Source organism: Myotis yumanensis, unplaced genomic scaffold (genome assembly GCF_028538775.1).
Source record: "Myotis yumanensis isolate MYYU_CA2020_CCGP unplaced genomic scaffold, mMyoYum1.0.hap1 SCAF_6, whole genome shotgun sequence".
Taxonomy (NCBI): Eukaryota; Metazoa; Chordata; class Mammalia; order Chiroptera; family Vespertilionidae; genus Myotis; species Myotis yumanensis.
This window is the reverse complement of record NW_027223757.1, coordinates 3,650,860-3,663,525: the sequence shown is the minus strand read 5'-3', so window position 1 is coordinate 3,663,525 and position 12,666 is coordinate 3,650,860. Positions and strand designations below refer to the sequence as shown.

General features: G+C 54.8%; 1 protein-coding gene across 3 annotated transcripts in view; it reads left to right on the top strand.

The window, feature by feature from the left end:
* Positions 1-287: 287 nt before the first annotated feature.
* Positions 288-12,666, top strand: part of IGF2R (insulin like growth factor 2 receptor) — a 95,801-nt gene continuing 83,422 nt past the window's right edge. For all 3 annotated transcript variants that reach the window (XM_070417385.1, XM_070417384.1, XM_070417383.1), the window contains exon 1: positions 288-451. In XM_070417385.1, coding sequence (XP_070273486.1) covers positions 303-451 — 149 coding nt within the window. In that variant the 5' untranslated portion in view covers positions 288-302. The remainder of the gene's footprint in view (positions 452-12,666) is intronic.

Genomic DNA, 12,666 nt, shown 5'->3' with positions numbered 1-12,666 from the left:
TGGGGCGCCCACGTGACCCGGCCTGGGCGGAGCTGGCGGGCGGGGATCACCTGAACAAGGGAGTCACGTGAGCGGGGCGGGGCGGGGGCGGAGCTGGCGGTGGTCACGTGACGCGGTTCCGGGGCCGCCGCCGCCGCCGCCGAGCCCAGCCGAGCCGCGCGCCCCTCGGCTCTCACTCCGCTCCCGCTCCTCTCGCGCTCCTGTCCGCCTCCACCCTGGCGGCGCATCCATGTCCAGGGCGCGGCCCCCGGCAGCCGCGCGCCGCTAACCCCGTGCCCGCCGTGCCGCCCGGGCCCCGCGCGATGGGTGCTGCCGCCGGCCGGAGCGCCCACCTGGGGCCCGCGCCCGCCGGCCGCCCGCTGCGCTCCCTGCTCGCGCTGCAGCTGCTGCTGCTCGTCGGGGCCCCGGGGGCCGCGAGGGCCCAGGGCGCCGAGTTCCCCGAGCTGTGCAGGTGGGTGGCCCTCCCGGCGGTGGCTGCGCTCGCGGTGCCCCGGCGCGCCGCGGGGCTGGGCGGGGGGCGGGGGCGCTCGGGAGGGTCTGAGGTCCCCGGGGCCCCTCTCGTCCAGGCTGGGGTCCCCCCCGCCCCCGAGGGAAAGTTGCCCGCGTGGTGGGGAAGGTAGAGACCCCGCCGGCGAGGGGTGCGGCGGGCGGGGGCGCGCCGTGCCGGCGCTGGCGGGGGCCGGGGCCCGGCCACTTGTGGCTGTCACCAAGTCCGGCGGCTTTGTGTGCGGGTGCGGGCGCGGGCCGGCGCGACCGGTGCGGGGGACACGCCGCGGGCCCCTGGCGCCGGGCGCCGGCGAAAGTTGGAGGGCGCAGGACCCCGGGCACGGCCTCGCTTTGTTCCCACCCCACGTTTCCTCCAAGTTCCACCGGCGCCGCGGCGCCCCTTCCGTGGGACGCTCACGCGCACAGATGGCCGTGGAGTTGGGGTTTTGGTTTCATTTGCTGATGGGTTTCCTCCATGTGGGTTTTCCATTTTTTCTTTGAGTATCATTTCCACAGAAAGCGACTTTCTTCTTTCTTTTTTTCTTTTTTTGGTGGAGGAACGGGGTGTATGGGCTTTCAAGATCTCACCCTTCGCTCCTCCGAGCCTAACTTCCTGTCTAGTTGCTCACATGATGTCATTGTCTCGTGCAGATTATTCTAGCGGAGCCTTTTGCTCTGGGAACCATGATTGTGTAATGCCGTCGCTGGTCTCGTCGACGGCTTTTGGTTTTCGGCGGTGGCCAGGAGCCCCCGGGAGCCGTCCATGCGGAGGATTTCTCACCCGCCTCCTCTGGCCTGTGGCGGAGGATGGGGAGTCCAGCGCGCCCCCCCACCCCCTTTGGTGTAAAGGAAGCAGATGGGAAGCCGAGGGGCGCTGGTGGCCAGCCCGCCACCCCCTCCCTCGCACTAGCGAGTTACTTCTTAGCGTAAAGTGAGGCTGAGCCCGCCTTGGGCTGAGCTGCGAGTTGGTGGCGGGGCTTTGTGGGGTCTTACTCTTCCCACGGGTCAGAGTTGGCCTGACCAGCACCCCCGCCCCCAGGTCAGAACTTGGAGGAATATTTTTTTAAGGAGAGTGAGGCTCAGCTCACGGTGGAAACTCTTTGGAAAGAGACTCTCTCTGTCCCCTTTCTTTGGAGGGGGGAGGGGCCGGAGGGAGCGGTTACTGCCCATGAGTTTGGCGGCCAGTTAGCCGCCCCGATCCCCACAGTTACTCAGGTAAATAAGTGAGCAGGACACGGAGGGGGGGTGGGGGGCTGCAGCGTCAGCATGGTCGGGCCGGGGCTGCTGTGGCACCGCGTTCCGAGTCCTGGCTGCGGTGACCGGCCTTATCTCTAAGAAACTCGTCCAGCTGGGCTCGTGAGGTCCAAGTCTGGCTCTTGTGAGCACATGGGAGTTTATTTCTTAATAGTTAAGGTTAAACCTGGCCTCAAGGGCGGCCCCAGACGGCGTGGCTGGCTAGTGTGGGGGAGGGGGGAGGGCCTTGCTTTTGCTTTGGTGTCGTTGGTCACCCCTGCGCCTTGAACCTGCATTCATTCACTTCATCTCCAGGTGGAACGCCCAGGGCCTCGCCGTGGAGCAGAAAATGGCCTTTGTATCTCTAAATGCTTCTCCCTCCTGTGATCGGTGGGCATGACTTACCACAGGGGAGAGTGCCTGCAGGCTGATAGGCAGGTTAGCTGATAAACTGCCCTCCACGGTTTATCTGAGAGTATCTTCGAAGTGGGTGTGTTTAGTTTTTCTTCGTTTTTCTTAGGACGCAAACCCCCCCCAGGCCCGTCCTGAGGGCTCGTCCACGGTTTTCCCTTTGTCTGCGACTGCTCTGTGCTTGCATGGAGACCTCTCCAGAGCCATGTGCACAATCTCTCTCTCCACCCAGGACCTGCCAAGGGAGGTTCTTCCATTTGTTTGTTTTAAATGGATACCTTGGCCTCGATCCTTGTTAAGGCATTTTCTTTGGGGGTGTGTGTGTGAGAGAGAATAATCGGTGTACTTTTCTTGAGAGAACACTGGCTAAAAGTTCCTTAACTCCAGCTCACACTTGAAGTTTGGGAATGTGAGCTGATTTTTTTTTTTTGATCCAGTATGAAAAGTTCTATGAAATATCACCAAAGCAGGATGTATGAAGCTGCCTTTTCAATCCATTCCTGGGTGTCCATTTGGCCGAAACGTAAACAGCTCTGCAAGGTCTCCCCGGGAGCGTGAAAAGTCGGCTTCAGAAGTGTTAGTTTCTTTGTGCTGCTTGTGTGTGGAGCCGGCCCTGGTGGGCGCGGGATCACACGCCAAATGCTTGTCCGTGGTATATTTTCTGTTGAAATTGTCTCATTCATTGTGGTTTGGTGCCCAGGGCAGTCCCCAGACACCCCTCCTCCGAGCCACAGGTTTGGAGTGCTCAGACACTGTCCAGGCCTGACTAGACCCCCCCCCCCCCAAAAGTAAATTCTCATCGCCTCTAAAACACAGAATTGCAGTTCTGCGGCTACAACCTCCCCTCTAGAATCCCAGAGGGACTTTCATCTGCAATCCCCGAGGGCCAGCGGGAGGGGAGGCTGGGCCTGCTGCAGGGGAGCTGGCCCCATGCTGGGCCCTCGGATTGGGGGACAAAGCTGCGGGGTGAGCAGTGGCCCTGACCACTCCTGGGGCCAGGGTGGTGGACAGGGGTGCAGTTCCTGGCGCGCTCTGTTGTTGGAAGGATTTCAGCAGCAGCTTGAGCTGCGCTCGGGCACATGGAGAGAACAGGCCGCTGCTGCCTTGCACGGAGAGGCAGGGACGGCCCTGCACGTTTCCCAAAGAGCCTGGCTCCACGCGGCACTTACTCAAAGCGCTGGTTCTTCGGGGCGATTCAGCTCTAGTTTCTAGGGGTCAGGAGGACTCCTGTCCGGGCGAGCCCTGTGCTCTGGAAGAAGCTGGCGATTCTTAACTGCCGAGTCAGCTCTTTGTTGGGAGGTGGTGGCTATTAGGAGGCCAGCGTGAGCGGCTGCGGGCTGGCCCGCACAGAGGTCTTGAGGCCCGAGGGCTGTTGTGCTGGCGAGGAATGTCTGAGGGTCGCAGGACCAGAGAGAGAGAGAAAGAGAGAGAGCTAGCGAGCGAGCACAGAGGCCAAGCAGTCACCAGAAGTGACCACGGTGCCCTGTAGCTTTCCTCACTGCGGTGTGATTCTCACTTTCTAAAAGTGTTATCTTGCACATATAATAGGTGAGCTTCCACCCTTTATTTAAGGTGTTAACATCCTTAATGAGTGAGGTCTTAACAGTTTGTACTAGTTATAAACTAATGCATTGGGCTGGCTTGATTTACGTAGTTAACCACTTTAAAATTTATTCAGAACAAGTTTCCCCCCAATTGTTTGGGTATAAATCCTGGAAGTTTTTATTACATTGAGGACAAGAGGATAATGAAGCCAGCTGGGAGTTGAGGTTGGTTTAGTTGCTGTCTCTAGATTTTTTTCCCTGCAAATTTTTTTTTTTTTCCGAAGGAACAATGCTTATATGCTTAATTTGGGCCACATGTTAAACTTGGACCACATCCACTTGTGTGTGTACATTTCTTGCAACAATAAGTGTGTAGAAGTCCAAGATTGTTAATTATGGGTACGTTAGACCGCATGCATTAATTCTTAGAACAACTTCCGGACACATTCCCAGGCAATGAATTCCTGATTGGGCTCCACATCTTTTATCAGCGTTTCACAGAGGAATTTTTGAAGGATGGGGTTGAGAAAAAGAATTCCGATGTTCTCATCTTTACTTTGACCTTGGCATATGAAACTGTATAGTGCGGGCAGAGAGAGTTTAACAGGGTTCCGGACCTGGGACTCGGGGCAGAGAGTAGCTCATTACTTCGAAGATCCTGTTCTTTCCTTCGTTTTTTACAGCTTGTCCCAGGAATGGAGGCTTCCTGGGAATGGAGACTTCTCGGGAATGCCCCCACTGGTCGTGGATGGTGTGTGAGGTGGATGGAGCTGAGATTGATTGGGTCTCCTCACAGTACTTTGTCTTCCTCACAGCTGGCTCATGACCAGTGAGGGACAGAGGCCTGAATATATGCCAGGAGTGTCTCCTCACCTTTAATCCTGGCAAGATGATGCAGGGTTCGTATATTCTCCAAGTGGTTCTTAAGCATTTCTTAAGCAGAGGGGAGAACTGGGAGGGGCTAGAGCTGGAATGGAGACATCTCAAACAGAATGTCTCACTGGGATCCCAAAAGATTGTGTTGGCCTTGGCCTTAACCTTGACCTTGACTACTCTCCCTGGGAGGCAGCGGCCATGAGCACCCTCCTCTTCTTATTTCTGTTAATTTTAAATAATATGTCATCTTAGTCTTGATTTTGTTTTCCATCCAAGAGTAATTTAGATGTTGCTAGTTTGTGACTATCATGAATAAAAGCCATTGTGAATATTTGAGTATAAGATTTTGTGTGGACACATGCATTCTTTCTTTTGGGCGGGGGGGAGGGTTGAGGGGGAGATTCTTGAATGGCGAGTGAGCGTTTAACTTTATGGAAACTGTCAGACTGTGTTCGGAAATGGTGGTCCATTTTGTATTCCCACCAGCAGTCTGTTCCATTTGCTCCGAATCTTCTGCCAACACTGATGGTATCAGTCTTTTCACTTTGAGCCATTCTTGCGGGTTTGCAGTTGTATCTGTGGTTTTAATGTTCGTGTCCCTGCTTGCTCGTGATGTTGAATATCTTTTTGTATTTATTGTGATGCCTAATGATGTCGAACGGCTCTCATGAACTCTTGACTATGTGGTGTCTTTTGTAGTGTCTGTTAAAAACAGTCTTTTGTCCCTCATCCCTTACAGTTTTTTTGGGGGTCATCTTACTGAGTTTTAAGAATTTGTTTTTTCATTCTTATTTTTTAAAATATATTTTTATTGATTTTAGAGAGGAAGGGAAAGAGAGAGAGAAACATCAGTGATTAGAGAGCACGGCCCCTACTGGGGATCAAACCCGGGGACCCTTCAGTCCGCAGTGGACACTCTATCCACTGAGCCAAACTGGCTAGGGCTTAAGAATTCTTTATTCTGGGTACAAGTCCTTTCTTAGGTATGTATAATATGTATTATGAATATTTTTTCCCAGTCTTTGGCTTGCTCCTTTTCATTTCCTTAGTGTATTCTTTGAAAAATAGATATTTAAAAAAAATTTTGATGAACTCCAACTGATTTAAAAAAAAAAAAGTTTTAAATCTTTGCTTACCCAAGGTTTCTCAGCCTCAGCAGTATCAACATTTGGGCCAGGTAACTGTGTGGAGGCTGTGCTATACAGTGTGGGGTCAGCAGCACCCCTGGAGTACTACCCCCCAAACCCCAGATGTAACAAGCAGAAATGTCTTCACATTTCAAATGACTCCTGGGGTGGAGGACAAAATTACCTCCAATTGAGAACCACTGGTCTACCCTGAGGTCAAATAGATTTTTTTTTCCCTATGATTGTTTCTAGAAGTTTTATAATTTTAACTTTATGTTTACCCATATGATAATTTTTTGAGTTAATTAAAAAAAACATGTTTTTATTGATTTTTTTTTTTTTTTTTTAGATAGGAAGGGAGAGGGGGAGAGAGAGAAACCTCAGTCATGGGGCTGCCTTTTGCATGCTACCCCGACTAGGACTGAACCTGAAACTCAGGCATGTGCCCTGACGGGGAGTGGAACCGGCGACCTTTCGGTGCACGGGAAAATATTCAACCAACTGAGCCACAGCTGCCAGGGCTGAGTTAGTTTCTGAGTGTGGTGTGAGGAAAGGGTGAAAATATTTTTCCCCATTAATATATCTAGTTCTGTTTGCTAATACTTTATGTAGGATGCTCGCAGCTGTTTTTAAGAGGGATGGGGCTGTAATTTTCTTTGCTGTGCTGTTCTTGGCTGACTTTAGTATCAAGCATATGTTTGCTTTGTGGAAAGAGCGAGGTAGACTTTAGTATTTTATATTCCGTGGAACAGTGTCTGTATAGGACCGACATTTTCTCTTTCTTAAATTTTGGTAGAACTCACCAGTAAAACTGTCCGATGCCTTTGTGGAGGCGGAGTTTTGCCTATAGTTTCAGTTTTATCTGCTTTATCTGTTCAGATTTTCTACTTTTTCTTGAGCCAATTTTGGTTGTCTGTTGTTTTCCTAGAAAGCTTGTAATTTTAATTAGGTATTCATATATAAATATGCAGCATGCTACTTTTATACTTTTGAAAATACTGTTTGTATCTGTAGGTAAATTTAAAAAACTCCTGCTCCTTATTTATATAAAATTTCCCCCTTAATCACATTTCCTAAAGATTTACCTTTTTTTAACCTTTCCAAAAGAAATAGCGTTTTGTTTGGTTCCCCATCTCTATCACCATTTTTTTTCCATGCTGTTAATTTCTGCTCTCTATTACTAGCTCTCACCTCATTCTTCTTTTTCTAGTTTGAGATGAATTCAAAGCTGTATGCTTCTTTGTCCTGAAGATCACACCACCCATAGGCTTTGATACCTAGTTTTTAATCCTTCCATTCTGAATATTTCCTTCTGGGACCCAAATGTTCTAACTTTGTCAACTTCCTGAAGTCACGAAGTTTTTAGACGATTTATCCCCAGGTTACATGGATTCCCCCCCTCATGGTGGCGGGTAAACGCGGTAGAATTTATTGACACTTCCCGTGTGGCCTAGCACCTAGTCAAGCTGAGAGTGTGCTGTGTGTTTGGAAACAGTGTTCTCTCTTTGAGTCGGAGTTTCATTAATGGTGCTGGTTCAGCCTTTCCTCAGCCTAAAACCTATTCTTTGTCTTGCTCGGTTTGTCCTTTGTATCTGGCTACCACTTTGGACGGGGCTCCAGAGAATGTCCTGTGTCCTATGTCCCAGCTTAGCAACTCTCCTGTGTTTATAAGCCCTTTAACCTCTCGAGTGTGTCCACTGTGTGTGTGTGTGTGTGTGTTTATGTCAACAAGGTTTCCAATGGATGTATATTCGCCACGGCCTGTTCTTTCTTCATGGACGGCTCTTGGCTGCGAGGTTCTGCTCTGTGAAGGCTGCTCAATCCATTCTTGCTCCCTGGGCCCAGCTTCTTTGTTGGCATTTGTAATATTGATTTTGTGGTGCCCTGTGGCCACTGGTGATTCCCGAGAGAGCTCTTTGCAGTCCAGCCCCCTCCGGCCCCCTCCGGCCCCTCTGGCCCCCCTCCCCCCCCTCCCCCCCTCCGGCCCCCTCCGGCCTGCAGCTGCACAGAGTCAGATGGAAGCAGTTGTTGGAGCTTGGCTATAAATTGTTTTTGGGGAGGTCGGGGGATGGGCAGGGCGTTCCTCTGGCTGGTGTGTCTCCGTGGCTTTTCCGCCCTCCCCGTGACGACCCCCAGCCTGTTCCTGCCAGGAGACAGCTGCCGGGCCCTGCGGAGGGCCGCTGGCAGGGTGCGGCGGTCCCGCCCGCAGCTGGAGCGGGAGAGCTGGATTATGGAGTTGGCTGGGGCAGATGGCCTCCTTTCTCTGGCCTCAGTTCCCTCCTGCGAGATGGGCCCCGAGTTGGGAAGTGGCTTTCCTGGTGTTGAATCCAGACTCTTCCCCGCACTCGTGGGGCCTCAATCCTGAGGTCTGCCGTCCTGAGTCCAGTGGTGCTGTTAGGGCTGGAGGGCGAGTCAGAAGGCTTGGCGGTGGCCAGTCCACCTCAGGGCCCCTCCGTGGTGGGGAGGGGGCAGCAATGACTGCTTTCTCTCTAAGTTGGGGCTGCTGGGTTAGGCCAGAGACATTGTTAGCCCGTCACTCTGTACCCCCCAGTCCCCATTAGTGTCTCGGGGCTTCTGCCTCAACCAGGACGCATTTCTCATTTCTCTGTTTTATGCATTGACACCCCACGTCAGAATCCTTTGGAGAAAGCAACGTTTCCATCTAAAAAAGTTTTAAAACCACTGGACTGTGATTCTCGGGGTCCATCTTGCATCCAAACTCCTGTGGTTTCGAGGTATGTCTCCTCGAGGATTCCTGCAGCCCGAGGAGCAGAAAGCCCAACTCACATTCCCTCGAACAAGGAGGGGCTTGAGGACAGGAGGTGTGGGGTTTGGGCGGGTGCCAGGTGCCATATGTCGGGTGGCCGGGGGAGGGGCGGGGGAGGGCCCTTCCTGCGTTTTCTTGGCTTCGTCCTCCCTTCCTGTTGTGGCTGCTGCACTTCAGGCCGAGTGGAGAAGTCCCAGCCGGCTCGGGCCCGGGGGCGGCGGTCGGGGGGCTCCCGCCCTCACGGGGGCCTCACCAGGTGGGGACAGGGAAGGAGGATGCAAGCCCATGGGAAGGTTGTGAAAGCGCCTCGTGAAACCACGGTGCCAGACGAGAAGCAGCTGCTGCCGGCGCGGGCGTCGAGGTGCCCGGAGCCGTGCGTCACGGCCTATTTCTGTGAGGCCGGGAGGAGGCAGGGCCTGCGAGTCCTCCGTGCGGGGAAGTCCCAGGCCCTCTGGTTCCGGTGACACTTGCCCCTCCGATCAGCTCGCGACCTGGGATGGGATTTTCCTTTTCCTTTTGTGCATTGAGATCCCCGGGGGCAGCTTCCCCAGGCCCGGGGCAGATTCCTGCACGTAGTTCTGGCTGGGCCATCTGGCCGGGAGAGCTGGAGGGACTGGAGATGGTGAACGTTTTTTTTTTTTTTTTTAAATATATTTTCAATATATGTTTATAGATTTTAGAGAGGAAGGGAGAAGGAGAGGGAGTTAGAAATACCCATGATGAGAGAGAATCATCGATCGGCTGCCTCCTGCATGTGCCCTGACCGGGAATCGAACCATGAGCTCCTGGTTCATAGGTCGACGCTCAGCCACTGAGCCAGGCCGGCCGGGCGAGATTGTGAAAGCCTTCATGTCAGTTTTGTTAGCACACGGAGGGGCCAGGGAACACGGGAGCCATGGAGGGTGGGCGGCTGGGAGGAAAGTGTCGGAGGAGCTCCCTGCCCTGGAGCTGGCGCCCGTGCGGGGCCGTGCTCCGCACTCAGGTGTGTGCGGCTTGCACGTGGAGAGCTGCTCACGAGCCTGTGGCCCCGGGTGTTGACGGCGTACAGAATCAGTTTGTTGCCATCTCTACTCTAAAGCGCTGCCTCACACAGAAACAACAAAAACTCCCCAACAGCCCTGCTCCTCGCCCCCGGCTTGTAAGTAGAAGCCCAAACCACCGGCCTGAAGAGCTGAAGAGCAGGGTTCCTAGAAGTGACGAGGGTGTGTCGCACCCGAGTCACCCGCAGGTCTCTCCGGCTCCGCCCCCTGCCATCTGCTCTGGAAGTGTGACCACAATCAGAGTGAGAAGCCAGCGAGCTCTCCTGTCTCTTTAGAAGTGGCCCCGTCGAGGAGGCAGAGGAGTTAGTGGCGTTGGTTGACATTCTGAGGGTGGGGGGTGGGGGGAGTGAGGGTTTGGGCTGCTCTAAGTGGGTGCACCCCCTGGCCTGTCTGTAAGATGGAGTTTCAGCAGAGACCACGAAGGCCATGAGTGAGGGAACCCTGCGTCTAGTGGCGGGGGGGGGGGGGGGGGGGGGGGGGGGGGCATGCATGGCTGGAGCAGCGAGTGCCCGAGAGGAGGATGGGGGGAGGACGGGGAGGTTGAGTGAGCAGGGCCCCTGGCCTGTAGGCCATGGCAATGGCTCTGGCTTTCCTTCCGAGGGAGGATTTGAAGCAGAGGAGTGACATGGGGAAGCGGGGATCTTTGATGGATGGGTAAGATGTCGTCGTAGGCTGGACCCAGGGCTGTAGCTTCGGGTGTGGTGGGAAGTGGTAGGATTCTGCATGTTTTGAAGGTGAAGCCGAGGTGGTTTGCTGATGGTTGGTTGTGGGGTGTGAGGAGAGAAAGAAGAGAATTGCTTGGCGCAGCGGAAAGAATGGAGTCGCCATTTCCAGAGAAAAGCACGTCGAGGGGGGAGAGGGAGCCAGCTCGGCCATGTTGGTGTTGAGGTGCCTCCTGGACATGGAGCAGGGAGGTCTGGCGGGCGGTGAGGGTGGTGAGGGCAGTGCGGTGGGCCGGGCACCGCATGGGGGAGCTGTACCCAGACGGGGAACCAGCGGAGGAGGCTGACCGGGAGCTGCCAGGGAGACAAGATGAGAAACGAGGAGAGAGATGTCACACCGAGCGTCAGGGCTGATGGCTGGGTTTGCGGGCGGAGGGCTGTGGTGACAGCGGCCCTGGTTTGGGTGGAAGCTGGGTTGGAGTTGAGGGAGGAGGGAGGACAGGACGTGGTGGAGATGTGGGTCCGGACCAGTCCTTCCGAGGAGCTTGCTGTGAAAGGGCTCAGGGAACTGGTGGTCGCTGCCCTGGAATGTGGGGCCCAGGGCGGGTTGTAAAATGGAGCTCCAGGAGAAGCGAGGGGAGGGGGAGGGAGAGGAAGCAGAGTCTGTGGGAGTGCGGGGCTGGGGCTGAGGTGCAGGGACCAGTGCAGGGTGGCCCTAGTGGCGGGGGAGGGGGAGAGGGGGGGAGGCAGAGTGTGGGAGGACCATGCAGGCATCGATGGAGCCGTGGAAGTTTCCAGTTCAGTCTCCCCAGGGATCCAGGACGCAAGGTCTCCTCTCCAGCTAGCGATTGAACACGCGGCCGCTTTTCCTCTACAAGGTGTGTGGACGTGGCGAGCCACCGTGTGTGCAGGTCATTCCCTGAACACGCGGGCGTCCAGTCAGTTGCTTAACGGACGTTCCTCTTGTTCTTTTTTTTTTTTTTTTAAATATATTTTATTGATTTTTTACAGAGAGGAAGGGAGAGAGATAGAGAGCCAGAAACATGGATGAGAGAGAAACATTGATCAGCTGCCTCCTGCACATCTCCTACTGGGGATGTGCCCGCAACCCAGGCACATGCCCTTGACTAGAATCGAACCCGGGACCCTTCAGTCCGCAGGCCGACGCTCTATCCACTGAGCCAAACCGGTTTCGGCTCCTCTTGTTCTTAAAGCCTTTCAGGGTTAGGTGAGATCATGCTGCTCTTTTTAAATGGACGCACACGGGATGTGTGTTTCTTTTCCCCGCGGAGCCCCAGGTGCCAGTCTTACCCGGGACACCAGCAGCTGCAAGCAGAGGCGTTTCCTGTGTCACCTCATCAGCCCAGGGAAGAGCCAGCACCTTCGGGGGCCGCTTTCGCGTCATGAACTAACCAGCCGAGCTGACTGCCCAGGACTGAGGAAGGCAGATGCCTTCCCTTCCGAAGGAGGGACGCTGTGTCCAGCTGGGAGGGGGCCTGGGGCCTGGGTGACCTGGTCTGGGGCCTGAGGGTTAAGGTTTGCATTCTCTGCCGAGGGCTGGGTTGACTTTCAAGGCAACCAGTTGGATTCCGACATCCGTGTAATTACGAAGGAGGTTTAGCCTCTAATCCAACCTTCCTTATGCAAATGAGGGACGAGGGATGCGAACATCAGGTGATTACTCTGATTTTTAAAAACTCATCCCCGAGCAGGGTTCAGGGTGGACGTGCCGCTGGTGCCCTGGTGGTGCCTGAGAGCGGAACTGGGTGCAGGCGTGGGGCGGCAGGCGGCCTCACAGAGCGAGGCCAGGCCAGTCCTCCGGCAGCTGTGTGCTGGGAGGGTCACTGCGATCTATGACGAATTCCACACCTTGCCCTGCTATGAGGCCTCTTTGGGGACAGCATGCCCTGTCCCCTCCTCCTGTCCCTCTGCTGGAAGTCCGGTTCTGCAGGTCTGTGCTGGTGTCGGCTCGGGAGGCCCAGCAGCACTGTCCTGTCCTGAGTGGTCCCAGGAGGCTGCTGTGTGAGTGTATGCCTGTCCTGAGGCCTCCTCTTCCCCCATCTCTGTCTTGAGCTCCATCAGCTCGGAGGAGAAGGGCCAAGACAAGATCCTGTCCCCCTCCCTTTCGCCCTCCTCTCCAGTTCTTGCTAGTGTCAGGTGACATTCCTTTAGGAGGCCCCACACCCACTTAACCTTTCTTTGTAAAGTTAATTTTTAGCAGTCTGAGTCCTGTTGAGCAAGACGAAAGCCTTCGATCCTAGGCTCTCAAAAGCTCTACGTTACCAGTCTCCATTTTCTTGGCAGCGACCTTTTGGGGTGACTCAGTTCTGTAGATCAGGAAGCCAGGGCTCAGAAACTACGCCTGACTCACAGCTGGCCAGGGTGGGGCCGGAGTCAGGGCTGGGGCCAGGGCCGGGGCTGTGGGCTGTGCCCATGGTTGCCATGCCCCTTTCTGAGTGCCCTCACCTCCCTCTGTTTCAGGTGACCTCGGTCAGCCACTTGGGATGCTGGCTTTTAAAC